At 39.8% G+C, this 12,095-nt stretch overlaps 1 protein-coding gene across 1 annotated transcript in view; it reads left to right on the top strand.

The window, feature by feature from the left end:
* The window catches only part of LOC148371084 (hippocalcin-like protein 1), a 47,142-nt gene that overhangs the window by 27,631 nt on the left and 7,416 nt on the right, over positions 1 to 12,095 (top strand). The window contains exons 2-4 of the mRNA XM_088328980.1: positions 5,750 to 5,927; positions 8,863 to 9,144; positions 11,955 to 12,060. Coding sequence (XP_088185106.1) covers positions 5,832 to 5,927; positions 8,863 to 9,144; positions 11,955 to 12,060 — 484 coding nt within the window. The 5' untranslated portion in view covers positions 5,750 to 5,831. The remainder of the gene's footprint in view (positions 1 to 5,749; positions 5,928 to 8,862; positions 9,145 to 11,954; positions 12,061 to 12,095) is intronic.

The raw sequence follows: 12,095 nt of genomic DNA, 5'->3' as shown, positions 1-12,095 counted from the left end.
TAAATGCTGAAAAGAAGGGGGCCAAGTACTGAACCCTGCGGAACACCACAGGTAACACTAAAGGGCTCAGATGTCATTTCGCCATATTTGACACAGTGCGTCCTATCTGAGAGGTAGGATCTGAGCCATGAGAGGACGGTTCCTGAGAGACCAATCCATTTTTCCAACCGCTCTAGTAAGATATTATGGTCCACAGTGTCAAAGGCAGCACTAAGGTCCAGCAGCAGCAAGAGTGATGAAGCATCCATTGCCAGTAGAAGATCATTGGTTACCTTAATCAGGGCTGTCTCAGTAGAGTGGATCCTGAATCCTGATTGCATTGATTCGAAAGGATTGTTCTTGGATATAAAATCATTCAGCTGCTGTGTCACAACTTTTTCAAGTTAGGTAGGTTTGACACAAGTCTATAATTACATAAGCTTTCTGGATCAAGGTTGGGTCGTTTCAGTGTAGGTTTAATAACAGTGGACTTAAAAGCCGCTGAAACTACACCTGAGGAGAGTGATATTTTTATAATATTTAGAACTGAAGGTCCAAGGACCCCAAAAAGACCTTTAATAAGCAAACCCGGAAGCGGGTCAAACAGGTGAGTAGTCGGTTTGGCCGTATTCACCACAGGTTTAAGATTATCGAGTGACAGATCACTAAATCGGGAAAAATTCCCTGGACAGCCACCATGTCGCGCAGCTATAAATTTCAGCCCTTTAATATGTGATGTCTTAACACTGTCTTTAGAAATTTCTTCCCGTATGCGTTGAATCTTGTTATTAAATAAGACCATAAAGTCGTGGGCTGAATGGGTAGAACTATCTGGGATAATGTGTTGCCTCGTTAGCTGTGCTAGTGTCGAAAATTATTTTGGGGTTATTCTTTTGTGCCGCAATCACCTTCAAAAAATAGGCTGATTTTGCAGAGGCAAGGGCTATTTTATACTTTAACAAGTTGTCACACCAGGTTTGACGGAAAACCTCCATCTCCGGCACTTCGTAAGTGGGTTGGCCACCTATGGAGATCCCGCAACTGTTTGTATTTCTTCCAGGATATCAAAGGTGGTATAAAAAGGGCCCAAAAATTTAAAATTTAGACGTCAACCCAAATGTATAAGTTCCTCCTGACTGTAAGTATTATTGGCCACACATGTGTTCAGAAGAGAAAGCAAAAAAGACAAGAGAATGGTAATAAATATAAAATTAGCTGAAGAGCTGTGAGCCGCTGCGTCTATGCGCGCCGCCATCAGCCATGAAGTCTCATTGATGTACAGTCAGGGCAGGCAGGTGAGGCTAAGATTAGGAATATATTGAACGTTTATGTTTGGTTAAAGGTCTTTCTCATTTAACTTCACAATTTTTTGATTATCCTTTTCAAAATCTCTGATTCTGCACGTTATATAATAAACTTTATTATTACAATGATCGTGTTACGTATGACTGTGCTGAACAATTGCAGATCCAGACTGAGGCACACAATTTGCTTGCCTCAGAGGCTGATAGTAAAACCAAGTGTTCTAATTTGGCCTACACCTTTGCTCCAAACAATAAAATGAGTGATCGTATTAGCAAGCCAAGAGCAAGTCAAGCCATTCTGCATTTGTTTTCTCATTGCATGGACTTTTTGTTTATGGAGGATTAGCTACCTATTGATCATTTTATTCAAATTGAGAAGCGCATTTACTTCATTCAGGTGAGGCACTTAAAAAAATGTTTCCTCTGCTAAACTTTACCGTATTGATTTCTTCTTCTGCAAATGAAATGGTAAATGCTAAATGGACTGCATTTAGATAGCACTTTTGAAGTCAATGAAGACCTCTCATAGCACTTTACAATGTGCTTCACAATTACACATTCACACACACACTCACACACCAATAGGGAGTCAGTTAAACAAAACCAACAGCACATCCGGCAACAGTGTACAACAGGCATTTAACGCATTCTTATCACCCATGAACATCATTTATAGTGTAGGCTACTAAGTGAAAGATAAAGCGTAATACTGAAAAAAAAAACAACTACAAATAATGAGTTAAAATCATTTTACTGATCCCACCATAGAACGGACAATTTAAATGCAGCCCCAGAGCCCGACTGAGTATGAAATCATTGACCTACACGTATTTTAAGAGTGCACCTTTTAAAAATAAATATTGTTTGCTACCACAAGGAGGCGTGACATAATACACATTCTCCCTTTAACTATACAATTTTTCCACATAAGTTACAGCAGCTGTGATACTGAATAGATACCGTTGGTATTCATTTTTCGTTTATCGTTGGTTATTCCTCACATGCGCGGTAGGTTCACATATGAAAAAAATAAATAATCTGCAACCTTTACAAGGACAAGTGCTATAGAAAATAATTGGGGCACACGTTAATTAGAAGGCCGAGCACTATTCGAGGAAATAATACTCTCGGGACACAGCCGTGGATTAGTGATGATCATATAACCACATGGAATTTGGGAATCAACTTTCAACTTTATCGGCAAATTTGCTATATGCACAACATACAGAAGGGATCAAATGACTTCCTCGTCCCCGCATGTAAACATAAGGCGGAGTCTAAATGAGGAAGATTTACATTTATTTGGCAGAAGGCAGAGGGTGGGAAGGGGTAAGGTAGGGAGAGAGTTCAGAGTCCTGACACCCTGAAGCGGTCCTTGAGCCTGCTGGTTCTGGTTTTGAGACTCTGTAGTTTTTCCCTTACAGCAGGTAGAAGAGGCTGTGAGATGGGTGGTTGGGGGTCACCTGAATTATTGGTGGCTCTGCAGGTGAGGTGGTAGTAGTACATGTACAAGAGGGGCGTGAGGACCTTATCCGCTGTTCTCACAATGCACTGCAGGGCCTTTCGGCAGGACGCGGTTGAGGCGCCCTACCACACGGTGATGTTGCTGGTCAGGATGCTCTCGGTGATGCCTCTGTAGAATGAGAGCATGATGGGAGTCGGAGCACTTGCCCCCGGGAGTTTGCTGAGAAAATAGAGGCGGCGACAATCTTCTCAGTCTTCTCCACGTATGGGTGGAAATGGTTGTCTATGGGTCAGCCTGCTCGATTGACTGTTTTAGATTGTCCCATTGTCATTGTTGGTGAGACTCAACACAGTTGTGTCATTCACAGACTTTATGAGCCGGTTGGCACTAGATGTTGGAGTGCAGTCATGGGTCAGTAGAGTAAAGAGGAGGGGGCTCAGCACTCAACCCTGGGTAGCCCCCGTGTTTATTGTTGTAGTGCTGCCGCTGCCAACCTGAACTGCCTGTGGTCTCCCTGTGGGGAAGTCGAGCAGCCAATTACACTGTGAAGTGTTGAGTCCCAGCCGATAAAGTTTGTGGAATAGCTCGGGGATTATAGTATGGAAAGCCAAGATGAAGTCAACGAACAGCAATCTGACACGGGGGTCCTTGGACTCGAGGCAGGTAAGAGCTTAATTGAAAGCAATGGAGAAGGCGTCATTGGTTCATCGGTTTGACCGATATGCAAACTGGAAGGAGTCAAGGGCGAGGGGGAAGGCGGACTCAATGTAATGCATGACTAGCTGCTCGAAACACTTTACGATAATAGGAGTAAGTGCTACCAGGTGGTGGTCATTGGAGCTGGAGGGAGAAGTCTTCTTGGGAACTGGGACGAGGGCGGTGGCTTTTAGGCATGTTGGGACGACAGCATGGGGAATAGCATCACGAATAGACTTTTAAGATCAGCGGTGATTTGTTTTCACAAGTTTAGTTATTTTGAAAATGTGCGCTTTGTTGGTCAAGGGGATTAGGAAGTCACGCACATTGGCCGTGTACAGCGGACTTGACACAAAAACGCATCTGGTCGATGTGATCACTAGTTCATGTGTGCATGTGTGTGAAAGATCTGGGATTATTTTTTCAATATTTTAAAAAAGAAGAGCTACCGGTTACCATGTTTTATAACATTCCGTGTCGAGCGGATTAGGTAGAGTTTGGTATCCGTGTTAAAATCTCGTTTGGATAAATAAAAAGTCATTGATGCCACATTGTCGTATGTGTGCCTCTGATTTTATACACTTTATATATATATATATATAAATATATAGATGGATGGATGGATGGATAGAGATCTATAAGATGCGTGGCTTCCTCTTTACACCTTTACATCCTTGACATCAGATCTCATTTCCGCTTCTTTTTTTCCTGGTTTTCTGCCAAATCTTTCACTATTTGCAGCTTGTAATCTGCCGAATATAATTTTCTTTTTGGTGCCATTTTGTTCAGTTTCGCTGCACTTTATTGAAATGCGCACTTCATCGCTTAAATGTTTGTTTCGATTGATTCGAAGGACCGAGCCTAAGCCTAAAGTAAACCAGAAGCTGCACACTTCAGCACAGAAGTAAGCACGGGGGGGTTATTTTGTTCTGTTTTTATTATATTTATATCTATGTCTGTCTGTCTGTCTGTCTAGCTATAAAATAGTATGAACATTTTTTGTATTTTTGAATTTTTTTGAATTTTATTTATTTATGTATTTTTATTACAATTATATACACAGTGAACCCTCATTTATCTCAGGGACTACATTCCAAGAACAAGCTGTAATAGAAAAAAAAAACGTGAAGTAAAAACCTTTATATTCTTTACAATCAATATACCATGAATAAATAAATGCACAGAAACCAAAACCATTTTACAGGCGTGAGCATTAAAAGTACTGTATACAGTAACAGTAAACAGTTTAACCCCCCAATAACTACGCGCCTAGGGACTGTTTAGCCAATCATAAAGCAGAACACAATCCATGATAAAATCAGTGAAGCAGCAAGGCCGCAAAAGATAAACCGTGTTATAGCGAGGGATTACTTTATATAGAATTGTTATGCTTAATGTATTAGTGCAGGGGTCTCAAACTCGGAGTCCAGGGGCCGCAATATAGAATTTAAAGGTCTCATTTTCCCACTAGATGTTGATTTATTCTGCCATGCCACCAAAAACGATTGCTAAAAGCACAACAAAAGAAGACAAAACACAGAGACACCAAGTTAACCAAAATGCTCTTTGTTAAATAATAAAAGAAAAATGAAAAGAAAAAATTAAATAAAACTCGAGGAAAAAAGGACAAAAAATAAAAAACTGAAAACTAAATAAAACTCAAGAAAAAAGGCAAAATAAATGAATACAATGAAAAGAAAAACAGAGACAATATTTCTTTTTTTCTTATTTTTTTCCTTTTCTTTTTCCTTTCTTTTCTTTCTTAACTTTTTCTATATATTTTTCCAATTTTTCTTACTTCAATTTTGCCCATTTACCTCTTTTTTATATCTTCCTCCCTATTTTTTTTAATTGCTTTTCAAAAAAAAAATCTTTTTCCCTCCTTTTTATATTTCTTTTAGAAAGCCTGGGTAAAAATCAGAAGAAAGAGGCGGCTTTTCGCTCACTCTCAGGCTCCTTAGTTTATCATCTTCCTTGGACTCATTTTTCGATGCACTACACATCTCGTGGCCGGATATAAAACACTGTCCCTTTAAGAATAGCGGAATGTTTGAACCAGCGCTATTTTTGTGGGGAGGCCCATTTGGCCCAAGCTCACTCAGATTCAAGGTACAGCGTACCCCAACCCAACTAAGCTGGATTACATTTGTTTTTTCGCCTTGGTCTGTTTAATAGCAGCTACTTTGCACCAAAAGCACTACTGGTTTACAGCTGTGGGTGGGGACTACTATTTATATAACTGAGGATAGCTAAATAGAATTTTACCAAATGATGACATTTTCTTATCTCTGTGTGTGTTTGACAGGTGTGGAAAAAACACCTGAGCAGTGACCAGGGGTCCTGAAAATTAGCACAAGGACCCGAACCTCCTTGCAAGTTTCGTCGCCATGGGCAAACAGAACAGCAAGTTGCGGCCGGAAATGCTGCAAGATTTGAGAGAAAACACTGAGTTCTCCGACCACGAGCTTCAGGAGTGGTACAAAGTATGGTCCTTTCATGCAGATTCCACAATTACATTAATATGGGGAGTACTACGTTGCCTGGCAAATGTATAAGCCCCCCCGAACCCCCACCCCTAACAACTTTTTGTCAAATTGCCACATTTCCGTTTTCAAACTTAAAGATAAAAAATGCAAATATTTTCTAAGAATTAACAACGTGTTAATCATGAAGTTGAAGCAAATTGTTTTAACAAAACTAAAAACTGGAGGTGTTGCGAAAAGATTGGTCCCGTATTCTCTCTCTGTTCTCTCTCTGTAGCTCACCAAACCGAATCCAGAAGTTCCTTGATGACTTTTGAATGATCCAGTGTTGACCTAAATGACTTACAATGACAAACAGAGTGCACCTGAGTATCTATATTAAAAGGGAAAGAGAATAAAACCACTGCAAACTTAACAAGACCTGTCAGTTTCCTCTAAACTTTCAGCACAAACGAGGAGAAAACTAGTGAGAGTAGCAATAATTAGTTCATTAAGTCTCAATTTAAATAAATATGTTCTGTGATCGACTCAGACGAGAACATACAGCATTATGTAATCCGAAGAACACACCAAAGCATAATACTTGGCATGAGAGTAACACTGCACCTGACCCTGAAAACACCATCCCCACTGTCAAACATGGTGGTGGAAGCATCATGCTCTAAGCTTTATTCTTCTTTGGCGGGGACTGTGAGGATTGTTTGAGTTGATGAGAAAATGGACAGAGCCAAAGTACAGTTTCTGTCAGATAATCTCTTACAAAAGTCAGTTTTTTATCTATACGTTTGAAGCCTAAAGTGTGGCAATATGTCAAAAAGTTCTAAGACTTGCGAGGCACTGTATGTGTCATTTTTCTAACATTAAATCAGTCTGGCCCTCGCCTTGTAACCAAATGTTTTATTTAGCTCTTCGTCTACTTGACTTTGACACCCTTACTGAAAAGAAATCACTTTCAAAAGTTGACAAAGTCTCCTTGGTGGCGGCAGTGCAGGCCATGCATGTTAATCCAGCAGCCAGACCAGATTAAGGGGTTATGGTGCGCTGACCCCATCGCATGACTCTATGTGCATACGTTCTCTCCTTATGTGCTTGTATGTGCTTGGTGAGCAGATTAAGCCACAATACATTGGCAAACGTGTTCACATCTGGGTCGGGGACAGCTGTCACTGATAAAGTCCGCCACCTCGCTAAACTTTCACCTCGGCTTTACCCGCATTGGGTCACGTACTGCAGATGTTGTACGCCCATGGTGGACCAGATGCTTGAAAAACAAATACAAAGGCACTAAATAGGCCACATTGGATGTTAATTCTTAGACTCAGTCGGGCAAAATCACCCTTCCTCCTCCCAAGTCCTCACATATAAAATATGAAAATTCAGGTTTGCTTTGGGCTCCGCCCCACAAAGCAAGCTAATCGCTCTGGCTCAGGCTGGTTAGGGCTTTTATATATATATATATATATATATATATATATATATATATATATATATATATATATATATATATAGACAGACAGACAGACAGACAGAGAGAGAGAGAGAGGTAAAGAGAAAGTGAAAATGGGAGGGAGAAAGAAACAGTAAAGGAAAAAAACAAGAAGAAAGAGAGAGAGATACAAAAGCCATGTCATTTTCCACGATCAAACATTTTGGAAAAAGCACCAGGAGGCCACTAGGGAGTGTGTAGCTTCAGCGTTGCTTGTTGCTGACCCCCTGCACAGCACAATAAAGCTACATCTAGTAGTTAAATATTAGATAAGGTTAAGTTTGAGAGAGCTGATGCAATGATATTCTATCTTGCTGCTACGGGTACCCCCAAAGTCCAAAAACCTTGTCAAAAGCTAGGAAAAAATGAAAAGAAAAATGTTGCAGTTTGCTCACTTGGAGTCAAATATTCCTTCCTTGCTTTTTAGCATTCCTTTTTTGTAATGCAATACACATAATAGTTACATCTATTGGTCAAACATTACACAGTGTCCCTTAAAAGTTTAAAACAGTTTTTACTGAGGTTTGGTATCCCCACTTAAACAAGTTAAACTTGAGTTTGTTGGACATTTAGAAAGGGAACACTTGGTGTGTCTAAGCAATATTGTTTTTTATGTGCTCTTAATGTAAACTTTTATAGCGCATATCTTGGCTGCCATGTGAAAGAGAAAGTTGTATTTTTTTTTCTTATTGTATATTTTTAAACTGTTCTACGTGGTTAAAATTAGAGCACTTTTTGTGGGACTACAAGCATCTACCTGACTTTGGTTTCTTCAATTCTTTTTTCTTTTTAGTTCACTTAACCTAAACAAAATTGCGTAATTTTTTATAATATTGTGCTTTTTTGTGTTTTACTACGATATACGTTATAGGACTTATCTAAAACTATTCAAAAGTATTTCAGTTACATTACTGATTACATTTTTTAACGGGTACCTAGTAATTGTATAGTATTAACTGTTTAAATTCACCCTCCTAACCCTGGATATTACACACTGTCCCTTTAAGTTGTCAAGGTGAGTTTTTCAGTGGAAACACACTCAAAACCTAAAAATAATATCAAATGTTTTTGGTACATTTGAGATGTGGTAAACATGTAAGAGCTGTCGGTATGGACTACTCTACTATGGAGTGGACCCAATTATAGGTGCTTTCTTTTATTACCGGACTGCTGTGACTTCCTTTGTTTGCCAATGTCTGTGTTAGATTTTGTGGGCGGTGGAGCAAAATGCAGGGAGGCAGGAACAGAGGCAGATGAGAAATAATGGTATACAATAACAAAACCAGAGTAAAGAAATAAAGACCTGGTCGAAAAAATGTACAAGAAAAGATGTCTAAAATGGAAAAGCAAATGAAAGTGTGCTGCCCGAGCAGATCCTCACAGTCTGTCACAAAAACAACCTACGATAATGATTAAGCATCCTTAAATTCTATGCCGTGTTGATTTCAGGGTTTCCTAAAGGACTGCCCCAGCGGCACGTTGAACGTGGAGGAGTTCAAGAAAATCTACGCCAACTTCTTCCCTTACGGCGACGCGTCCAAATTCGCCGAGCACGTCTTCCGAACTTTCGACACTAACGGCGACGGCACCATCGATTTTCGGGAGTTCATCATTGCCCTGAGCGTGACGTCGAGAGGGAAGCTGGAGCAGAAGCTCAAGTGGGCCTTCAGCATGTACGACCTGGACGGAAACGGCTACATCAGCCGTGATGAGATGCTGGAGATTGTGCAGGTCTCACACCTACTATCCAAGCAATTAACCATTTAAATATATAGTATGAATCATTTGTATTATATAAAGTGCAATTTTAGGTGCATCATATAATGAGGCGCATCCCTCAAATATAGTCTTTTGTTGTATATGATGTCATTTATTTCTTGATATAGGACGCACTGGGCTATAAAGCACATGGAATTACATAAGAGTGGGAGCTTCTGTATTTATTTGTGTATTACCATTTTATCATTCTATTTAGATTTTATCTCATTATCCAATGCCAGAGACAAATGTTAGAGAATGGAGAAAAGAGAAAGTCGTCCTGAAAGATAGTAATAGATGCAAAAAAGCATGACCGGGGAAGCAACTGTTTGGTGTATCTGATGATGAATCGGACTTTGCGATCGTTGCATATGATGTTCTGCGCTTTAGGTCAGCAAAGGTTTTCGATAAATCAATCATTTTAGTACAGTAATCCGTCACTTCACGTGGTTACCTGGGACTAGAGCGCCTGGGAAAACGAGAAAATCCGCCATGTAGAGATGCCCTTTCATAAAAGTCCCCAAGGCTAAAAGTTGCCTCAAGATGATGTCCTTATTGACTGAGAGTGTGCGACTGTGACACGATAAGAATTATGGAAATACAAGCTAAAACACAAAACACAGAAATTAATGAATATTCCTTATTGTCAATATACAAAAGTACAAATAAATTTGGGGGCTTCTCATTTCAGTGTAAGAAAGCGATTCAAAGAGCAGCTGGCTAGCTGCATGCTAACATCGCGTATCCTCGTTTCACCCGGATCTCCACGAACGTCAACATTCAACCTTTGCAAATGTAGCGGTTTCCCACAAGTTGTAGCACCAGGTCCTCCGTTTCATGGGCAATGGATATGGTGTTGGTGAGATACAGGCTTGGCAAGAGCACCTGCAGCAGTAGGTCAGACCTGCAGCACCAATATTGCTTTCTCTCCCGACACCACCTCAGTCCCTTCCCAGACCTGATAACAATCCATGGAGCACCGGCTAGTGATCACCATTTCTTTGCGCTTTTCTGACTCTCCTCAGAGTCCGATTTAATGGATGAATTTCTTTTCAATGCAACGAGCCGCTAGAAGTTAGCATCCACTGTGATTCGCAGTTTGTCGTGATAGCCACATTGACTTGTGAGGCCGCCCCACTTTTTGACTGACAACATACACCAACCTATCACAGTCACGCACACAAACTGTCACGCCCACCCAACACTCAAAGCCCTCCCTAACCTGCCCCATAATAGCATTAGCTGTGTGCTGTCTGTTGCTGTAAACAATGTACAATACGTTGATATCAATGACAAAAAAGACAATATAGTTCAAGTGTAAAGTAGCGAGCGGTATCTATTTACCATAAAACCTCATGTAGTAACACACACAAATAAATACTGTATGTATTTCCTATATAATGCACCAGTATTTTCCGATATATAAGGCGCACGTTTGTGGGTTGCTTTTTCAAAATTCTTGCACCCTCATGGGAGCTATCTTATTGGCTTTGTAAGCTAATTGTGGATGGAACCTGCGGCTAGCTCGGAGGGAGCGGTAACGCTAGTGAAGTCTAGGACGAATCGGATCGATAACTTCCGCCCCGATGACCCCCGTTTAGTGTCTCACACATGGACATCCATTCGTCTCTCACGGGCTTGTTCTTCATCAGTTTTATTAAGTTTAAACCGACTCGAAGGACCAAATATTAAGTTAAAACTTTAGTAGACACTTTAATAAAGGAAAAGACATCAATGGAATTTGAACAGGCGGGATCTCAAATAGGAAAATTCCATCTGTCCTAAAGCTCTCTCCTGAGGCCCTTCTTTTTATTAAATATTCAAGGTTACAAAAAAACGATCAGCCGTAAAGGGTGTGGAATCAAAGAACAGTAACACGATTGGCCAATAGCAAGGATGATGCAATAGTCAAAACAACAAACAACAGTGAGTCAAAATAGGGAACTGGCTTTCGATGAAATCCCCTTTGCACTCGTCCAATAGGAACAAAATTATCAAGTTTTCACTTAAAACAGGGGTGTCAAACTAATTTTTGCTCAGGGGCTACATGGTAGAGGAAACTCTCAGTAAAAAAAAGAACATGAACAAGCATTGAAAAGTTACAAAAAAGGAGAGGAAATTACAAAAAGATTTTTAGAAAATGCTAAAACGTAAGAAAAAGTATTAAAAATTAGAAAAAATATAAATTCATTGATGTCTTCTCTTCATTTTGAGTGCTTTTTATAAAATTAACTTTTCAAATTGGCCACAGTCACTAGAACCTTAATTAATTTTTTCTCAGGCAATTGGTTGAAAAAAACACTCTCAGCAAAAAATAATATAAAAAAATATTGAGAAGGAAAAAAAAAGGGAAAAAAAGGTACCGAAAAGTATGAAAATCTACCTAAACGTATGGAAAAAGTACAAAAACTTGTGTAAGTATGAAAAAAAAATTAGAAATATTGAAGTGTATGAAGAGAACTGAAAATTATGAAAAAGTAATGAAAAAGTAATGTAAAATAGCAAAAAGTATGTGAAAGAACAAAAATGTCTGAAAGAGTAATTCAAAATATACAAAAATAGTGGAGAGCCTGGGAATAGAGAGTGTTACCACTTTAGCGACACCAAGTGAACATAATTAAAACTGCGGCTCAATTTTTGAACATAATGCGCCTCATTTATTTCTTGTAGCGCTCTCAACTTTGTCTCGTGGGCCGGGTCAATCCATTGGTGGGCCTGATCCAGCCCGTAGTGCGTATGTTTGACATCCCTGACTTAAAACTTTATGTTTTTCCTTCTCAAAGGCCATCTACAAGATGGTGTCCTCCGTAATGAAGATGCCAGAGGACGAGTCCACGCCCGAGAAGAGGACCGATAAGATATTCAGACAGATGGACCTCAATAATGACGGTTAGTTTACAAAAGTACAACGGAATTGGAGGACT

The sequence above is a fragment of the Urocampus carinirostris genome, chromosome 2 (assembly GCF_059441175.1).
Source record: "Urocampus carinirostris isolate Australia breed hairy pipefish chromosome 2, RoL_Ucar_1.0, whole genome shotgun sequence".
In the NCBI taxonomy this organism is placed as follows: Eukaryota; Metazoa; Chordata; class Actinopteri; order Syngnathiformes; family Syngnathidae; genus Urocampus; species Urocampus carinirostris.
This window is presented reverse-complemented; position numbering and strand designations above follow the sequence as displayed.